Consider the following 20,668-nt stretch of genomic DNA (forward strand, 5'->3'; position numbering starts at 1 on the left):
ACCCCAACCAAAAAACCCAATGCATTTATTAAAAACAAGTATTTCAGTTAAGTTAAAATCCTATAATCAGGATAGCCACAATTCCAGACACTCCGGTGCGAAGTGTAGATACCTCAATAGCCACATCTGGATGATGAACAAGCCATTGAATCTTTTAAAACTTAAACACCAACAAAACGGATTTAGATCCCTCAAGAGTAAGTGAAAAGTATGCTAAACGCACTTCACCACGGCTCACAATGGCAAAGCCTGCAGCTTCTCCGTTTGGAGGGTCACATTTTCTACTCGGTTTCCTTCACTTACAAAGGCGAGCGGGCATGGCTGGGGGAGGGGCGGAGGGAGGAAACCAACTCCGTGTATCCAGGGAATTGCAGCTGTTATTGCAAATGGCCCCGGAGAGTCCATTATAAGCTGCTGTGCGAGGCTGTGTCCCCGGAGGGCCCGTCACGTGGCGTCTCCCCAGCCCCCAGCCCGGGCCCCAAGGAGCGCCAGCGCCACCCGCTTGGAGTGGGACCGCCGAGCCGAGCCGAGCCGAGGCGGGGAGGTGGGGGCGGGGGCGGGGGCGGGGGCGGGGGCGGCCCGACCCAGGCTGAGGCTCGGGGCACTTTCTGAAAGCCCGGGGCGCGGCGGGCCGCGGTGGGCACCGGCCCGGCACGTCCCCCTCGGCCCGCAGCGGCGGCGGCCGCGGGGCGCGCGTCCTTAGGAGACTCCAGCACTTGCACAGCACCGGGCGCTTCTCCCGGGCACAGGCGGAACCCGGCAACTCTTCCGCTCTACGGGAGCCCCGCACCCCCGCGGGCGCTGGGGGAACCCTGACCTTGAACCCGAGGAGGGGGACGCAGGGAAAATCTCCCAGAGAGGAAGACTTCGCCGACTCCCACCTCCCCGCGCCGCGGCACCGCCGCCCCCGCCTCCCCTCGCCGGCGCGCAGCCGCCCCCGCCCCCCGTCGCACAGCGAGGCCAGCGCGAACCTTACTCCCATTCAACTCCCAAAAAAGGTCCTTTGATGGCACCGCGTGTTTTGCGTTAAGAACCAGCACCCACAAGACACAAGATGGGTTTTTGAAAGAGTCGTAAATTTTTCAAGTCTGGCAGTTTGAGGTTCTCCCTGAAATGATGGTCTGACTCATGTTCCCCTCCCCCAAAGTGGATCAGGAACCAGCCCTGAAAAGGTAAAGCCAGTAACTGGGGTCACCCTCGTCCTTTGGGCGCGCGCGATCCAGAGACGCGTGGAACGTGGCCACATGGCCGCTGGGCTGGAGGGTCCCACTGGCTCGGCTGCGTGGATCTGCTCGCTGCACCGCGGGGGCTGGCCACGCCGAACGGGGAGTACCACTGGATGTGAGCTTGGGGTGCGCTCGGTAATCTGCCTCAAACAGGGCACCCAAGTTCTTCTGTTTCTCAAACGCATCGGGGGCCCTCCATTAGTTCCCCGCGAAAACATTCGCGGTTTTTCCATTCCTCGTCTGCATTAGCTTATTTTCCCGCTTCCAAAACGCGAGTTCACCAGTCCGTCCGAGTAGGGATGTAGCCCTCTGGGGGCTCCCCTGCCCTCCAGGCAGAGGCTGGCGCTGTGGCCACTCCCGGGGCGTTAGCTGCCAGGGACAGGAACGCCGTCGCCAGTTCGGGGCTGCGCCCTCCTCCCGGACGCGCCGGAGAAGCTGCAGGCCGCCCGAGGGCTGCGGGGAGACGGGGGCTCATGCACCGGGGCCGACAGCGGCCCGGAGAGCGGGCGCTGGGGAAGCTTTGCGTGTATCTGCAGCCGTCGCGAATGAAGCCTCCGCACCGCCTCCTTGATGAGGTTCCCCGAGAGCACCAGCTGCTGCAGGAGCCGGTGCGGGTCGTCGTCGCCGGTGCGGGATTCGGGCTGGGGCCCGCGTCGCTGCTGGAGGCGGCGGGAGGCGGCGGCGCCCCGCAGCCACCCCCGCCGGCACGGGCCCGACAGCGGCTGCGGGGCGGCCCGCTTGTCCGCTCCCGAGGGCCCGTCAAGGCCGGGCTGAGGGGCCAGCGGCGACAACGCGCTGGGGCCCGCGGCGAGCTCGGCCACGAAGTAGGGCGCAGCCCGACCCCGCACGCGGCCGCGGTCCCCGAGGGCGCAGCGCAGGGCCCCCGGGGGCGCCGGGCCCACCGCCTCGGCCGGCGCGGGCGGCAGAAGCAGCGGCAGCGCGGGGGGCCGGGCCTTGTCCGCCCGCACGGCCGCCGGGGGCCGCGGGGGCTGCGGCGGCGGCCCCGGGGGCGCGCACGGGGAGGCCGGGCTGTCCTGCGCCGCGTCCAGCTGCAGCGTCTCGCCGATCTGGGCCACCAGCAGGTCCACCTCGCCCGAGCCGCCCAGCGTCACCGACTGCTCCAGCAGGAGGAAGCTGTCCTCCTCCTCCTCCTCCGCCTCCCCCTCCGCTTCCTCGCCGGCTTCCTCTTCCTCCTCCCTCCGGCACGGCATGGCCCCCCGCCCGGGCACCCGGCGCTGTGCGGCCGGCGCTGGCGGCTCGGCGGCCGGCGGGGCTCGGAGGGCCGCGGGGCGCGGGGCGCGGGGCGCGGGGCGGGGGCCGACGCGGGGGCGAGGCCGGGGCCGGGGCCGGGCCGGGCCGGGCCGGGGCGGACGCGGAAGCCGGAGCCCGCCAGGCACTCGCGCCGCGCGCCTGCAGCAGCGGGAGCCGGAATCCTACCGGCTCGGGTTGATTTGTAAACAATGGGTGACGTCGCGGCCGGGCCCTACCACCGCGCCGGGCCGGGGGGGCGGGGTACGGCTGGGGGCGGGGCGCCCTCCCGGCCGGGGCGCAGGGTGAAGCCCAGCAGCTTCCGAGCTGCCCCACCCCGAGTGCTGCGTGCAGGGGGGCGCGGGGGTGCGGATCGTCGCTCTGTCAGCCGGGCGTGGTTGGCATTTCCCGAAAATGAACACCCGCGTGGACGCGGTTGGTTTCTTCCACACACCAGCACAGACACTTACACCCACACACTCTCCTCCTCTAGGCGCGTCAACTCGTCTGGTTTTGGCATTTGCACTTTGGAGGTCCGGGTGCCAGCGTCTGGGAAGGGCTGCCCCGGCGAGCGAGGCGCGGGCTGAGATCTGAGGCTAGGGATCGGTCCGGAGATTAGGGAAACAAGGCTGACAGGGACGGAAAGGAAGACCGGGACCTCGTAGTTGGATGGGGTCGGGGCGTGGGGAAGCGGTGGCAGCGTTAGAATTGGCAGGGAAAGGCCCGATGAATGCTTCTTGACCCGGAGCATGGGTATATGCGGGCCTGGACTAGGGCTGGCCTTCCTGGAGAGGAGGAGGTCGTTGGTCTTGGGCGGGGTGTGAGCTGAGCTAGAAAGTTCTTTTAAGAATGCCTCAGCAGCTGGGGAGTGTCTTCTCTGAAGGGGAAGCAGGAGAGGAAAACGAGTTGTTTGGATGGTAATGGAGATATGGATCCGTTTAACTCTTCAAGATATCATGGTTGGCTTAATGATTAACCAAGACTTTTTTTTTTTTTTTTTAAAGGAAGAGGGATGGAAAAATGATCCCTTACTGTCTTGTTGCCTGGAGGTATTAGACTTATTCAGAAATCCCAAATCAGTGACGCCTGAGTGGCTCGGTGGTTGAGCGTCTCCCTTCAGCTCAGGGTGTGATCCCGGAGTTCCCAGATGGAGTCCCACATCTTGCTCCCTTCAGGGAGCCTGCTTGCTTCTCCCTCTGCCTATGTCTCTGTGTGTCTCATGAATGAATAAATAAAACCTTCTTTAAAAATCTCCAATCAGACCTCACTTTCAAACTCTACACTTGTAGATGGACTTTTGGTGGCCCAGTCTTTAAGAGCCAACCAGGGGAGATATATTAGCAGGCTAAGAAAAATATTCAAAACCGGATTATGGTGATGATTGAATAACTTAGTAAATTTACTGAAAATTATTGAATGTTCTCTTAAAATGAATGAATTTCATATATAAAATTATATGTCCATAAAGCTGTTTTTAAAACTAGCCATGATGGGATGCGTATACACACAAATACAGAAACCAGGCTGTAGGGAGCTACTTTATTTATTTATTTATTTATTTATTTATTTATTTATTTATTTTTGAATATATTTTTTTAAGATTTTATTTATTTATTCATGAGAGACACATGGAGAGAGAGGCAGAGACCCAGGCAGAGGGAGAGGCAGGCTTCCATGCAGGGAGCCTGACGTGGGACTCGATTCAGGGTCTCCAGGATCACACCTTGGGCCGAAGGCGGCACTAAACCTCTGAGTAGCCGCCTCTGAGCTACTTTAGAACACCCAGCAAGAGAGGAGTCAAATTGATAAAGGGAGTGCAGAGGAAGAGACTGGAGCCTGGGGTCCAGATAAAGAGAAACAGGGGTCTTGGTGGGCAGTTTCAAGATGGGTAATTACAGGAGCAAACCTTTAGGGAGAGATGGGATGGAGGCAATAGTTGGGTAGTGGTTTAAAAAGAGTTGGAATAGGGACCCCTGGGTGGTTGAGCGGTTGAGCCTGTCTGCCTTCGGCTCAGGGCGTGATCCATATCCCGCTCCTTGCTTGGAGCCTGCTTCTCCTGTCTCTGCCTCTCTCTCTGCCTCTCTCTGTGTCTCTCATGAATAAGTAAGTAAAATCTTTAAAAAAAAAATAAAAAATAAAAAGAATTGGGGTATTCTTGCCAAGTGAGGAGAAGAATGTAGAAATAAAGGAAGAGGCAGTTTGAAGAAAGCCAGTGAATTTTTAAATCTTGGAAATCTGGACTTCTACAGAGTGTCATAAAATTCATTGCCTCTTTTTAGTAGATGCTGTAGGATTTTCTCTCTCTATGTATATGATCATAATATCTACACATAAAGATAGTTTTACTTCTTTCTTTCTAGTCTGGATGCCTTTTATCTTTCCTTCCTAGTTGCAGAGCTAGAACCCCTAGAACAACAAGGAGTAGAAATGGTGAGGGCAGATATCCATGTCTTGTTCCTGATCACAGGGGAAAGCATTCAGTCTTTTATCATCAAGTATAATGTTGGCTGTAGGTTTTCCTAAAAAGATGGCTTCATCAGATTGATAACATTCCCTTCTATTCCTGGTTCTCTGATAATTTTTTTTTCATTGTGAAAGAGCCATCCCCTCATTTTAAATCATTATTCATTTGAAAGTATGGTCAAGACAGACATTTATTAGTTACAGTATTCTGAGCCTATTTATTTATTTAGCCTAATTATTTAAACATTTAAGATAGTTATAGAAATAATTAGTAGCAGCTTACAATCTGTGCTTTTATTTTTTGGTTCAAATGTTGTAAGCCTCATCATCATTTTAGATATGAAAAATAGTACAGCCACTTTGGGAAGAGGCCTGGCAGTTTCTTACAAAGCTGAACGTATACTTACCCTCTAATAGAATTTCAATCCTAGGCATTTACCTAAGAGAAATAAAAGCGTAAGTTCACATCCCGGCCTATGGCCAATGATGAGCATAGCAGCTTTATTCATAAAAGCTGGAAACAGCGTAAAAACAGCAGCTCCGGGGATCCCTGGGTGGCGCAGCGGTTTGGTGCCTGCCTTTGGCCCGGGGCGCGATCCTGGGGACCCGGGATCGAATCCCACATCGGGCTCCCTGCATGGAGCCCGCTTCTCCCTCTGCCTGTGTCTCTGCCTCTCTCTCTCTCTCTCTCTCTGTGACTATCATGAATAAATAAATAAAATCTTTAAAAAAAAAAAAAAAAAAAAACCAAAAAAACAGCAGCTCCGGTGTTTATCAGCAGGTGAATGGATAAACGACGGTACACCCACATGATCATGGTGGCGGAAAACTCTTCAGCAACCAAAAAGACTGGAGTATTGCTACATGTGGTAACATGAATGAATCTCAAAAACAGTATGCTGGGGCAGCCTGGGTGGCTCAGCGATTTAGCGCCGCCTTCAGCCCAGGGCCTGATCCTGGAGACCCAGAATCAAGTACCACATCAGGCTCCCTGCCAGGAGCCTGTTTCTCCCTCTGCCTATGTCTCTGCCTCTCTCTCTCTCTGTCTGTCTCTCATGGATAAATAAATAAAATCTTAAAAAAAAACTAAAACCAGTATGCTGAGTGAAAAGAAGGAGAACATACTGTATGATTCTGTTTATACGAAGGCAAAATTAATTTTTGGTGAAAAAATCAGAAGATAGATTGCCTTTGGAGAGGGTGGGGTGGGGGCAAGGACTGATCTGAAAGAGGCCTGGTGGTTGGGTTTCACAGGCATGTGCCTGTGTTAAAACTCATTGAATCGGGATAGCCTGGGTGGCTCAGCGGTTTAGCACCGCCTTCAGCCCAGGGCCTGATCCTGGAGACCTGGGATCGAGTCCCACATCAGGCTCTCTGCATGGAGCCTGCTTCTCCTTCTGCCTGTGTCTCTGTCTCTCTCTCTCTCTGTCTCCCATGGATAAATAAATAAAATGCTTTTAAAAAAACTCATTGAATCGTACTTTAGAATTCATTGTATGTATATTTTACCTGAAAAGAAAAAAACTAAATAAATACTGGAATTCTAGTCAATAGACATACTAGTGAGTTTAGAGGTGAGGTGTACTGATGTTTGCAATTTATTCTCAAGTGTACACAAATTGAGATGGAGTACTGTGCTGTTAGAAGGATGCTTAAGAGAGAAGACAATAGATATATGGGAAAGCATGAATAGTGAAATAACGTTACATATGACCCAGCAATTCCACTCCTTAGATATGTACCTGAGAGAATTGGAAACATATGTCCACACAAAAAAATTGCACAGAAACATTCATGGCAATATTTGGAAGAGCCAAAAAGAACAACCCATATGTTTATTAGCTACTGAATGGAAGAATGAAATATTGTCTGTTCATATAATATACTATTATTCACCATTGAGAAGGAATGAAGTACTGTTATATGCTACAACATGAGTGAAACTTGAAGAAGACTAATGCTAAATGAAAGAAATGAAACACAAAAGGCCTCATACGGTATGACTCTATTTCTATGAAATTTGCAGAAAAGACAAACCCGTAGAGACAGTAGATTAATGGTTGACAGGGGATGGGAAGAGGGAATTAGGGCTAAGTGCTAATGGGTAAGGGGTTTCTTCTGGCGTGATGAAAACATTTTGGAATTGGTGATGATGTATGTATAATGCAGCAAATATATTAAAAGCTACAAGTGTACGCTTCAAAAGCATATATGTCATTTTTTTTCTTTTTAGATTTTATTTATTTATTCATGAGAGACAGAGAGAGGCAGAGACATAGGCAGAGGGAGAAGAAAGCTCCCTGTGGAGAGCCCGATGTGGGACTCCATCCCAGGACCCCGGGATCACGATCTAAACCAAAGACAGGGGATCCCTGGGTGGCGCAGCGGTTTGGCGCCTGCCTTTGGCCCAGGGCGCGATCCTGGAGACCCGGGATCGAATCCCACATCGGGCTCCCGGTGCATGGAGCCTGCTTCTCCCTCTGCCTATGTCTCTGCCTCTCTCTCTCTCTCTCTCTCTGTGACTATCATAAATAAATAAAAATTAAAAAAAAAATAAACCAAAGACAGATGCTCCACCACTGAGTCACCCTGGTGCCCCTATGTAAATTATTTAAACACTAAGAAATATTAATGGTAGAATCTAAGTGCTGGGTAAATAGGTCAAAGTTCATGGTCAAAGTCTTTCAATTCTGTTGACTGAAAATTTTTAGAATCAAATGCTAGCAAAAAATAAGCCACCCATAAGAGCTGATTAATTTTATGACTAGCTCTGCCCAATGCCTGGAGGGGCTTAGGGCTAACCACTGGGAAGGAAGGGAGCGGGGAGACACCCAGCTGCCTGTCACGTTGCCTGTCGCCCAGCAGGGGAGCTGTGTAGACTCATTTTCCAGGGCAGAGAGGATGATGCTGCAGGTTGATTAAGTTCTTGCCCCCACTATGGAGGATTTCAAAGTAGGTGGCAAGATTGGGGCTTGACACTGTTTTCAGAGGCCAGCAGCATCCCTGAGTGCTGAGCCATGGGCCTCTGCAGCATCAAGGCAGACCTCTTTCCCAGTCCCTTCCTCGTTGCCCTGCGCCCAGAGCAAGAGGCTCTAGGAGCTGAGCTGGTTGGGGAGAAGGGATTTGCACAGAGAATTTAAGAGATTAGGGGATTCACACTGTGATGCAAAGGTGCTAATGAGATATTAAACACCTCACAGTAGAGTAGCACCTGAGGAAACTGGAAACAGAAATCAGAACTTGAAAATGTGGGCAGCCCTGGTGGCGCAGCGGTTTAGCGCCGCCTGCAGCCCAGGGCGTGATCCTGGAGACCCAGGATTGAGTCCCGCATCGGGCCCCTCTGCCTAGAGGCCTCTCTCTCTCTCTCTCCCTCTGCATCTCTATGGAAAAAAAGAAAAAAAGAAACTTGAAAATGTCTTGAGGCTGCTGATAGGAAAGGAAAGATAACTGGCCCCTGGTTAAACAGGGTGCTGGGACCAGTGGGGTCTGTAACTTGGTAGTCAAACTGGATACACAGCTTTGAGCTCACATTGGTGTAGCAGTGTGAAATATTTTGCCATTTGTAAAAGTAGAAAGGACTCAAGACAGGATGAGGTTGAGAGAGACACAGACCAGGTGGAGGCTTGAGTAGTACACTGAGTGGGATGGGGTTCCCTCCAAATTCCTGTCTGATGGGAACCTGGAAATGGGACCTTATTTGAAAAGATCTCTGCAGATGTAATTTAGTTGAGGTGAGGTCAGAGTGGATTGGATGGGCTTTAATGCAGTGGCTAGTATCCTTATAAAAGAGGGAAATTTGGACACAGAAACAACACAGGGAGAATGCCAATGTGTCTACAGAGGCAGAGTTTGGAGAGATGCTGCCGCCAGCCTGGGAACATTAAGGATTGGCAGCAATCGCCAGAAGCGTACAGAGAGCATGGAGCAGCCTCTCCCACGGAGTCCCCAAGAAGGAACCAACTCTACTACCTGACACCTTGATATTCAACTTTTGGCCTCCAAAACTGTGAGAGAATCAATTTCTATTGTTTTAAGGCACCAGGTTTCTGGAAATTTATTACAGCAGTCATAGGGAACTAGAGAGAGGAATTTTAAGAAATTGCGTACAATGTATAATCCATGGAGAAATTTATTGAAGCTTCTGGGGAGTTCTGAGAATCAGTGGAAAAAGTGAAGGGCTGAGGGCCTCTGTGCTAGCTGTTGGGTTATGCTAGACCCAGAGACATCTACCATTGGAACAGGAATAAAGACCAAAGAAATAAAAGACAAGGGGGCAATAAACTCTTATTGTGTGTTCATCATAGGTAAAAAGTGATCATATCATATTCTCCCTTGTTGATGCCAACCAGAAACTTTTTTTAAAAAGATTTTATTTATTTATTCATGAGTGACAGAGAGAGAGAGAGGCAGAGACACAGGCAGAGCAAGAAGCAGGCTCCATGTAGGGAGCCCGATGTGGGACTTGATCCCAGGACTCCAGGATTACACCCTGGGCCGAAGGTAGGCGCCAAACCGCTGAGCCACCCAGGGATCCCTCAGAAACTTTTTTTAAAAAAAGATTTTATTTATTTATTCATGAGAGACACAGAGAGAGGCAGAGGCACAGGCAGAGGGAGAAGCAGGCTCCCCGCAGAGAGCCAGATGTGGGACTCGATCCTGGGATTCCAGGATCATGACCTGAGCTGAAGGCAGACGCTCAATCACTGAGCCACCCAGGCATCCCAACTGGAAACTTTTTAACAATAATGCTAGCATAATCAGAAAACCTGCACGGATCCCTGGGTAGCTCAGTTAAGCATCAAGCTCTTGATTTTGGCTCAGGTCATGATCTCGGGGATGTGTGATTAAGCCCTGCTTCAGGCTCCACGCCAGCAGTGGAGCCTGCTTAAGATTCTCTCTCTACCCCCTTACCACCTGCTCTCTCTTTCTCTCTCTCAATCTCTCTCTAAAAAACAACAACAAGGAGGGGTGCCTGGGTGGCTCAATGGTTGAATGTCTCCTTCGGCTCAGGACATGATCATGGGATCCTGGGATCCTGGGATCGAGTCCCACATTGGGCTCCCTGCAGGGAGCCTGCCTCTCCCTCTGCCTATGTCTCTTCTTCTCTCTTTGTGTCTCTCATGAATAAATAAATAAAATCTTTAAAATAACAACAACAAGGAAGTCTTCAAAGGTGCTTTGGGAGCAGTGCCAGCCAAGCAGGCCTATGAGAAGTACTCAGATCAGGAGCTAAAGCAGAACATGATAGTAGCTACCACATACTGATTATTCTTTTTTTTTTTTTATTGATTATTCTTTTTAACAGTTTTATTGAGATATAATTTACATACCATAAAATCCACCCATTTAAATTGTACAGCTCAGTGGCTTTTAGTATATTTCTGGAGTTGTGCAGCCATCACCATAATGTAACTTAAGAACATTTGGATCACCCCCAAAAGAAACTTTGTACCTACTAACTACACCAAAAAAGTACTTTACAGATATTATTTCCTTTAGTCTTCCAATAACCTCTGAGTTTGGGTTTATCCTCTTTATGGCTAGGAAAACCAAGGCCTAAAGATAAGAAAACTTGCCCACAATCACACAGACTTCCCATTCCAAAACCAAGATTCAAACTCAGTTTTGGATGATGCCAAAACCAGCCCTTCTCAAACCACTACCCACATGCTGTTACCCAGGTCCTGCAACCTGGTCTTTTGACTCTGCCAGTTTTTATTCCTCCAGGCCTTTGGTGCCTCTGTCAGTAGTCATGCCCTATTTCTGGTCCTTTTGCTGATGTCCTTTGTGTTTCCTTGACAGGGCTCATGCAACTTGTGTCTGGACCCTAGCCTCCTATCCTTTAATCCACTCTTCTGGTAGATCAACTTCCTAATGCCCAATGCTGCCACTCTGAATATGTCCACATTGGCTCCTGAGTAAAACCCTCAGCTTCTTAGCACAGTATCTAGGACTCTCAGAGACCTGCCCCTGATCTACTCTTCCAACCTTCTCTTGTCCTCCACCCCCACAGAAATTCATTGCTACAGTCAGATTGGGCCCTTGTCAACTTCCAAACACACCTAATATGTTCCTGTCTCCCATGTTTGGGCCTGTTCTTTGTACAGAGAATGCCTTCTCCCAGATCTCCAGCCATCTAAGTCTTGCTCAGGCCATGAAGCTCCTTCATGAAGCTGTCTCTATTCTCCCAAGTGGGTGGTGGTTCCTCCACCCTCCACTCTCCTATCCCATTCAGTTCCCTTAATGGTGCTCTTATAACATTCTTCATTTCAATAGTTACTTGGGCTGGTCTCAACTAGAAGACCCTTGAGCCTGGAGGTTAGAGTCTTCTGATTGGCTAGGGCTGAGTTGTTTGCCTACCTCTATAGCCAGATCCAAAAACTCATACTGAGATAGGGAAGCAGAGGACCCTTTAAGAGATTCTGGGTACATCAAAACCAAACCTACATCCAGTATTGGCAGGACGTGATTTTTCCACAAGGCCTGAGTAACCTCATTGTTTCATTTATTACTTCTTTGATTTAATTAATTCATTTTGTTTCTTTATTCATTCAACAAATAATTGGATAAACAAAACCAAATATAGTCCTTAACTCACAGAGCTTACAGTCTAGTGGGGTAAGCCAAAACTAATAAAAAAAATCTATAAACAAATTTAGAAATGCAGTGATGGTAATCTGAGACACAACTGAGTCTGCCAGAAGGTTTTCATGTTTCCTAATCCAAATGGCTATGTGAAGTTGTATTAACTGGGCAAATAAGCCTTTTTATTTCACAATTAGAAGTGGTCCTTTACATTCACATGTTCCAAAAGAAGTACCCTTGGATTTAATTCACAGTGAACTGTGAATAAATGAACGAATGAATAAGCAAGGCAGTTCTGTCTTCCTACATCCTTGAAAGAAGATGGATCATATCATTGGGGAAGATTGTACAGGCCGACAGGAGGCTGAAGGACAGTTTCCTTTACATTCTGATTTTGAATGGGGGAATCTTGGAAGCTGACTCTGAAGCCTCCAGCCTAGAGAACAAATAGGTAGGGAAAGGCTTGGGGCCTTTTCTGACCTTCACTCTGCTTCCTGATAGGTATAGACTTTAGGTGCAAAGTTTCTCTCCAGACCAAAACAATCCCCCTGAGAATGGGTTATAATGGCAGCAAAAAGGATCCCTCCGGGCCTCAGCTCACATGACTGTGGAGATAACACCCAAAGCAGGGAGTTCATAATGTACCTGCCCGTTCCTGAACATCACATATATGTTACTGCTTTGAAACTTACCAACACTGGGGCCTCCTGACCTGAGGTCTGGGTGTTTTTGATTAGAGGGCCAGAAAGATAGCAATTCAAAATGATTTGGTCAGTTTTCAGAACTTTCAACTCACCCTGCAAGACTCAGGACCACCCCAAGTTTCCCTCAGATCCAGCCCCTGCACTGGGCCTGGCTGCTTGCGGTACTTTCACAATGCTGCTCTGAGTTTGTTTCTTGCCTCTCTTGAGGCACAGCCTGAGGTAGGATTCCTGGCTCAGTGTTCAACGCTGAGTTCAGTGCCTGACAGATGGTGAATCGCAATCACAAATGCTCTGTGACTGCATGTACTTCCAGTGTTTTCTCTCTGCCAGCCTTTTGCCAGTGATCTGTTTCCCAGCTTGTTATCCTGGCTGGGGCAAACGACCCCCAGAGTTTTCCTCCTGGGGTTCCAGCCCTCACCTAGGTCATTTTTGGCTGCACAGAATTGGTTCCTCTTCTCTCCACCTCATTGAGTTCCCTCCACCACTCACCCTGTGGCCAGTCTTGAAGAGAATTCTGCAGCAAAGCTGAAGATAGTTTTCTTTTTCTTTTCTTTTTCTTTTTTGCATATGGAATAATATAGGTATTAGTCTATGGTGTGTCTGAAGGAGACTGAATGGTTAAGCTTTGCCCCAGCCCACAATAAACAGGTGTCCCAGGAAGCAAGAAATTGGGAATGATTTGTAGCACACATTTGTCTTTTAAAATTTTCCCCCTTTTGTGGGTAATTCCCCACTGGAAGAACTTTGGTGGGAAAAAGGCTCTTTTTCTGGCAGAAAGGTAGAGGCAGGTGACTGTGGTCCAGCCAATCAGATGTTCTCACCCATGACTCTTTCTCTCCAAGAAGTGATGCAGAGACCCAAGGACGGATGGGAAAACAGTAGAGGGGTGACTAGGCTGAGTCAAATGGCACTGAATGGTGTGAACTTGGCTGGGTTTCTGGCTCCAGAGCCCCCTTCTTTCCTGCCAGCTCTTCAACCTAGTACCCTTCCAACAAATCCAGTTTCCATTCTGTGAGCCCAAGTAAGTTTCCAGTGCTTGCAATCCAGACTGACATAAACCTATTTTATGTCTGGAGGAGGTGGTTTAAATAAATTGGGGAGCATCTGTGAAGTAGGATACTGGGGCAGCTCGGGTGGCTCAGTGGTTTAGTGCTGCCTTCGGCCCATGTTGTGATCCTGGAGACCCAGGATCGAGTCCCACATCAGCCTCCCTGCATGGAGCCTGCTTCTCCCTCTGTCTCTCTCACTCTGTGTCTCTCATGAATAAATAAATAAAATCTTAAAAAAAAAATGAAGTAGGATACTACACAGCAGTTCAAAAGGGTAATGACAGGTCTCTATGTACTGCCATAGATCTCTGAGATGCACCTGTAAAGTTAAATATATCACAATTTATCTAAAAATTAAGGGGTGCCTGGCTGGCTCATTTGGTAGAGCATGACTCTTGATCTTGCCATCATGAATTCAAGCCCCATGTTGGGTATATAGATTACTGAAAAAGACTAACTTGGAAAAAAAAAAGGAAAGAAATGCCTCAAGAGAAGGACTTTGTTTTGTTCACACCTATATTTCCAGGCCTATAACAGTGCCTAGCACATAGTAGGCATTCAACAAATATTTTTTGAATTAATGTACTATACAGGAAAAGATCTGGAAAGACACATATTAAACTGAAAATGGTGTTTTCTTAGAGGATGGACTATAATGTAGGGATGGTTGACAAGGGAGATTTTATCTGTTATTTCTTTTTTCTTTTCTTTCTTTCTTTCTTTCTTTCTTTCTTTCTTTCTTTCTTTCTTTCTTTTTTTTTTTTTTTTACAAGGGAGATGTCTTCATGTATTATTTGTGTAATTAAACAATATAAAAAGATGTTTGAAGTTCGTTGCGGGATAGATAGAGGGATGTGTGATGACATTTGTGGCAGTCTCAAATCCATGCCCTGGGTCTTATACTTTCCTTTGGAGCCCTGGCCTTCTTCCTATCTCCATACTTCTGAATTCCTCGGGGTCTTTTTCTGCTTTAATATTTAGTCCTCTAACCTGCCTTCTGTTGTATGCGACTTATGTGTGTGTTCATTTTATCTCCTTGAGTCTGTAACTCCTGGAGGGCTGGGGCCACTCTTCTGTGACCTTTTTGTTCAGCTAGACTGTTGGAAACAAGATGACTTCCTGAACTTTTCATGAATACCTGCTGTACAGCCATGCTTATCACCAGGCTGGCAATCAGTACTAAGATAGAATAAGGATGATTTCAGAGGAGCCATGACACCCTTGCAGAAACAGGTCAGGCTTGTTGGCTGGGGAGTACTTACAGTACTCGGCAACAATACTTGTTTTTAATCAGAAGTCACAGCAGAGTAGCTGGTTTAGAGGAGAAACACTCTCCTCTCCAGGGTAACTGATTAAACTGTAACTATAAGTGTAATGTATGGTCCTTATCACACAGCAATGGAGATAGAAGTGTTATCTGAGAAGGGAGTTTAGCATTCTTAACATTCATCACATTACCTTGAACATATATCTAGTCTTAGTATGTGCCAGACACGGTGCTAAGCAGCTTTTCAGAAATTATCTCATTTAAATTTTTATAATACTGCTCTGAGAATTATTATTATCCTCATTTTACAGAGGAGGAAAAGGAATCAGAAACTTAAGTAAATTTTTGGTCACACAGAAGTAATGGAACTAGGATTTGAAAGCAGGCTTACTGACTCCAGAACCCAGGCTCTTAACTATGTGCTGCATTCCTTCAAACATGAAGGACTTTGTATAAAATGTCATCCAAACAGATAAACCAGAAATAGAGCTGTGTGGTATTCTACCCGGTTATAGCAGTAATACTTTAAAATTTTGGACATTTCTTCTGTGTGAAAGCATCATTTTAGTCCAATCAGTCAGTCAACTGATGCTGGGTATCGGGGTGTGAGGACAAAAACTTGTTCATACTTTGGAGAAATCCTTTGCAGAATTTGAGCCTTGTATTCCTTGCTTTGTATATGACCAAATATGCAGACTGGATTTTCCAAGGCTGTCTCGGGTTCAATGAATAATTTCACTGATACATGTTTGTTGAATTTTGTGTTTCTTTTCATGTATTTGCTCAATAAAGATAATCTGTTAAACCTAAAGTGCAGGGATGACTGGGTGGCTCAGTGGTTTAGTGCCTGCCTTTGGCCTAGGGCATGATCCTGGAGTCCGGGGATCAAGTCCCACATTGGGCTCCCTGAATGGAGCCTGCTTCTCCCTCTGCCTCTCTCTGTGTGTCTTTCATGAATAAATAAATAAGATCTTAAAAAAGAATCTGTTAAACATAAAATGCAGAATAAACATAAAATAAAGCAATTTTATTTTGACACTTTCATCAAACTTTTAATATGAATTCATCAATTGAAATAACCTATTGGAACATGTGATTCAATTTTTATTTTGGATCATATAATCTGAGGACTTGTTTATTCATTTGTTTAGAAACTATTTATGAAAGGTGACTATGTGCCAGAAGCCATGGGAAGCAAAATAGATGTAGGCTTTGCCCATGTGTGCTAGGAAGGCTAGTTGGGAACCATCACGTGAAATAAGTAGGCACACAAGGAACTTTACAGGGAAGTTTGTTCAGACACTGAAACACAGGCGGGGAAGAGCTTAGTGAAGGAGGAGAATCCTGGGAAAACCTCAGGTGAAAGCAAGTCAGAAGGAATTCCAGGAAATATATCCCTAGAAAAATCCAGCATGGTAAAACAGTACAGAAAAAAACTTAATGCTTTAAGTTTACAATGTTCTCACATCTGTTGCTTCCGTTAATTCTCATCAGAAGCCTATGAATCAGGGAAGGCAAGCATAATTATGATTATTTCTATTGCTAAACATTGGGATCCCTGGGTGGCGCAGCGGTTTGGCGCCTGCCTTTGGCCTAGAGCGCGATCCTGGAGACGCGGGATCGAATCCCATGTCGGGCTCCCGGTGCATGGAGCCTGCTTCTCCCTCTGCCTGTGTCTCTGCCTCTCTCTCTCTCTCTCTCTCTGTGTGACTATCATTAAAAAAAAAAAAAAAAAATCATTACTAAACATTAAAGCTCAGCCAGGGACAAAGCTATGCCGCTTTTGTATCCTTGTTTCAGACAAGGCAAAGCCTGTGGGTTCTCTGGGTAGCCGGAAGGGAGCATGTAGAAAGAAGCAGAAGTGACGACCCCTACTATGCTGTGTGGCTATCTGAAAAAAAGCAGGCTGTGAAAGGGATTATAGGCGAAAGGAGAGAAAATGAGTGGGAAATATCAGGGAGGGTGACAGAACATGAAGGACTCCTAATTCTGGGAAACGAACTAGGGGTAGTGGAAGGGGAGGTGGGCGGGGGGATGGGGTGACCGGGTGACGGGCACTGGGGGGGGGGGCACTTGACGGGATGATCACTGGGTGTTATATGTTGGCAAATCGAAGTCCAATAAAAAATATACAGGAAAAAAAAAAGCAGGCTGTGAACGAAATATAATAAATAGTTAAGTACTTCTTGGTGGCAGCGTTATACCTACTCTTCTTGGCATCTGTGTCAAGACAGAACACGAATCTAGCATTTTAGAGAGTTGTTCAATTTAGACAGTTGTGTAATTCTGAGATTTCATATCCAGACATAATCTGAGCGGAGTCTAGGGATGTGACCAGATCTTCATGGGTGGAATTAAAACAAGACACTACAACTCCCAGCAGGCCTCGGGGGCAGCGTCTCCTCCCTGACCCTTTTCCGCCCCGGCTGGGGGTGACCAATAACCGTTGGTTATTTGAATAGACCAATGATACCATGGAACTGTTTAGCCACCCAATCGCATGGAAGAGGGGGGAAACACCTTAGCCAATCCAAAGGCGTGGGGGCGGGGCCGGAGATGGGAGCTGTGAAAGAAGTTTGCTGACTAAGATGGCGACTGAGGCGCAAAGTGAAGGGGAGGTGCCAGCCCGCGATTCTCGCCCGAGGTGAGCCGAGTTCTTGGTCCAGCTGCCTAGGAAACGAGGCCGTGGGCTGGTCGTACTGACGCTTTTCCTTTGGGTCCTGGTGACCCAGTGGGGCCGGGCTTTGTTCCTTCCTCCTCCGGCGTTTCGCCTCCTTACGCCCGCTCTCTGGCCCAGGAACTGAGATCCAGCCTGGCCTCGGCGGGGTCCCGCTGATGCTGGACCGAGGTCCGCCCGTGTGGTGGCTGCGGACCCTCCCGGTGCCGCTGCGCGGAGACCCTGCTTGGTGGTGAGGAAACTCACGTCCAGAGCTGTTAAGCGGATTCCCTAACGTCACACAGGGCTGGGAGACAGCTCTGTTACACTTTCCAATCTGCTTCGAGGCAGTACGTCTTGAACCCGCTCAAGGGTTGGACTGTCCGTTGGAAATGGGTCTGAGTTCTTGGGCCAATTAAAACGAATTTTTAAAAATTTTGTATTGTGGTTTCGAATGCTTACCACGAGTTCTACCCTCTTAGGAAATTTTTAGTGTGCAGTGTTGTACAGCCTATCTCAAGAGCTTAGTCTTGCTTAACGGTTACTTTATGCCTCTTAAGTAGGAAGTCCCCATTTTCTCTCTCCTGGCCCCTGGCAACCAGCATTCCACTCTTTCATTCAATGAATTTGACTATTGTAAATAATCTCCTATCGGTGGATACCACATATATGTAAGTGGAATCATTTGCCTTCCTGTAACTGGCTTATTTTACTTAGCGTAATGTTCGTAAGGTTCATCCATGTTGTCCCCTATTGCAGAATGTTCTTCTTTTTCAAATAAAAAAATACATGAGAGAGCGAGGGAACAAGAGAGCATAAGCAGGGGGAGGAGCTGAAGGAGGAGAATGGGACTTCCCCTTGAGCAGGGAGCTCCTTGCAGGGCTCATCCCAGGACCCGGAGATCATGACCTGAGCCAAAGGCAGACGGTTAACTGACTGAGCCACCCAGGCAGCCCACAGAATTTTCTTTTTTAAAAGCTGTAATATTCCATTCTATGTATATACCATATTTTGCTCTTCCATTCATCTGCCCATTGGCATTTAAATTGTTTCCAGGATCCCTGAGTGCCTGCCTTGGGCCCGGGGCATGATCCTGGGGTCCTGGGATCCAGTCCCGCTTCGGGCTCCTTGGGAGGATCCTGCTTCTCCCTCTGCCTGGGTCTCTGCCTCTCTCTCTCTGTGTCCCTCATGAATAAATCAATCTTAAAAAAAAAAAAAAGTTGTTCCCATATCTTGGTGATTGTTAATTGTGCCTCAGTGAACACGAGAGTGCTGGTAAATTGTTTGAGATCCTGATTTCAGTACTTTTGGGTAAATGTGCAGAAGCAGGATAACTATAAATAGTTATTCTATTTATAAATTTTTGAGGAGGGATCCCTGGGTGGCGCAGCGGTTTAGCGCCTGCCTTTGGCCCAGGGCGCGATCCTGGAGACCCGGGATCGAATCCCACGTCGGGCTCCCGGTGCATGGAGCCTGCTTCTCCCTCTGCCTGTGTCTCTGCCTCTCTCTCTCTCTCTGTGTGACTATCATAAATAAATAAAAATTTAAAAAAATTAAATTTTTGAGGAACCTTCATACTATTTTACATATCAGCTGCACTATTTTGCATTCCCATCAACAATATACAGAGGTTCCAATTTCTCTACACTTTGGTTGTCTTTTGTTTTTGTTTTTTGTTTTTGATAATAGCCATCCTGACAGGTGTGAGGTGAGGTGATGACCCACTGTGATAAGGAGCAAAGCAAATAGTCCCAGCCAGAGCAATTAGGCAAGAAAATGGGTTAAAAAGGCTACAAAATTGGAAAGGAAGAACTAAAATTGTTCCTGTTTGCAGACAACATGATCTTACATAAAGAAAAGACGAACAGTTAGAACTAATAAATTTAGTAAAGTTGCAACATACAAAGTCAACATACAAAAATCAGTTGCATTTCTATATTTTTGCAATGAGCTATCTAAAAAGGAAATTAGGAAAACAATCCCATTTACAATAGCACCAAAAAGAATAAAATACTCAGGCTAATTTTTAAACCTCCCTCAGCTTCACTTTCTTAACCTATAATGATGTCTACTCCAGAGAATCTTAATATTAAATTAGAGAGTCCTTTTTGAAGTGCTAGCCCTGAGCCTAGCAGGTAATAACATTCAGTACGTGATAGATTTTCTTTTTCCTGGTGGAACTAAAGAACAGATCAGAGGGATCTGCAGTTTAGAAAAATCATAATTTCTACAGGCATACCAAAATGTACCTTTTCCTAGAAAGAATTTCCAGGTAGTCTTGTTACAGCCTTGAGACCTTAGTTGTCTTAACTGATTAAATATATATGAGAATTTATTTTTTAAAAGATTTTTTTAAAAAATATTCTATCCATTTATTCATGAGAGACCCGGGGGGAGAGAGAGAGAGAGAGAGAGAGAGAGAGGCCCAGACACAGGCAGAAGGAGAAGCAGGCTCCATGCAAGGGAGCCTGATGTGGGACTTGATCCTGGGACTCCAGGATCATGACCTGAGCCGAACAAAGGCAGACGCTTAACCGTTGAGCCACCCAGGTGTCCCTATTTTTAAAATATTTTATTTACTTATTCATGAGAGACACACAGAGAGGCAGAGAGATAGGCAGAGGAAGAGGCAGGCTCCCTGCAGGGAGCCCTTTGTGGGACTCCATCCCAGGATCCAGAACCACACTCTGAGCTGAAGGCAGAAGCTCAACCTCTGAGCCACCCAGGCATCTCTATATTAGAATTTATAATAGAGTGAGCTTATTTTCATTGTCTCAGTGTAAAGTGTAAACCCTTTGGTTTGATGTCATTTGGTGCCATTTATATTGAATAGGAGATTCCAGGTCTTGGGAAGATAGGTTTATGAGTGGAGACTGGATTCCTTTCCTAGCTGAGATGGACATGTTTGATTGAATGTGTCAATATCTTATAAGGAAGAATTTTTCACCACTGGAGGTGCCTATAAAATGGTCGATCATTTTTTGCCTGGAAATTGTAGAGAGGATTGATAAATTCAATCAGCTCGTCTCTCATCCTGCTCTAAAATCTTGAATTGTGATGAGAACCTAAAGACAAAACATTATTCTGTAGCAGGTGGAGTTTGAATTTGCCAACTGAATTTAAAATTTTTAAAAAGAATTTATTTATTCATGAGAGAGAGAGGCAGAGGGAGAAGCGGGCTCCATGCAGGAACCTGGGACTCAGTCCCGGGTCTCCAGGATCACACCCGGGGCTGTAGGCGGCACTAAACAGCTGGGCCGCTGGGGCTGCCCTGAATTTAAATTTTAAGTGCTGGGGATCCCTGGGTGGCTCAGCGGTTTGGCGCCTGCCTTTGGCCCAGGGCGCCATCCTGGAGTCCCGGGTCGAGTCCCACATGGGGCTCCCTGCATGGAGCCTGCTTCTCCCTTGGCCTGTGTCTCTTCCTCTCTCTCTCTCCCTCCCTCTATGTGTATCATAAATAAATAAATAAA

General features: G+C 47.5%; 2 protein-coding genes and 1 long non-coding RNA gene across 3 annotated transcripts in view; 2 read left to right on the forward strand and 1 right to left on the reverse strand.

Annotated features, from left to right (window-relative positions):
* Positions 1–2,519, reverse strand: LOC144301324 (proto-oncogene FRAT1-like). Its single transcript, XM_077878134.1, has one exon. It carries the CDS (start codon positions 2,435–2,437, stop codon positions 1,592–1,594), a length of 846 nt encoding a protein of 281 aa, XP_077734260.1. The 5' UTR covers positions 2,438–2,519; the 3' UTR covers positions 1–1,591.
* A 90-nt stretch (positions 2,520–2,609) lies between these two features.
* On the forward strand, positions 2,610–5,119 carry LOC144300821 (uncharacterized). Its single transcript, XR_013367594.1, has 2 exons — positions 2,610–3,007; positions 3,479–5,119. It is a non-coding gene; the product is annotated as an uncharacterized LOC144300821 (long non-coding RNA).
* An 11,931-nt stretch (positions 5,120–17,050) lies between these two features.
* The window catches only part of ARHGAP19 (Rho GTPase activating protein 19), a 63,916-nt gene continuing 60,298 nt past the window's right edge, over positions 17,051–20,668 (forward strand). The window contains exon 1 of the mRNA XM_077878139.1: positions 17,051–17,186. Within this exon, the coding sequence (XP_077734265.1) occupies positions 17,131–17,186 (56 nt within the window). The 5' untranslated portion in view covers positions 17,051–17,130. The remainder of the gene's footprint in view (positions 17,187–20,668) is intronic.

This window comes from Canis aureus, chromosome 29 (genome assembly GCF_053574225.1).
Source record: "Canis aureus isolate CA01 chromosome 29, VMU_Caureus_v.1.0, whole genome shotgun sequence".
Classification (NCBI taxonomy): domain Eukaryota; kingdom Metazoa; phylum Chordata; class Mammalia; order Carnivora; family Canidae; genus Canis; species Canis aureus.

What these genes read in the sequence shown, in the direction of transcription:
- LOC144301324 (XM_077878134.1), bottom strand. Translation starts at nt 2,437, where the DNA reads ATGCCGTGCCGGAGGGAGGAGGAAGAGGAAGCCGGCGAGGAAGCGGAG.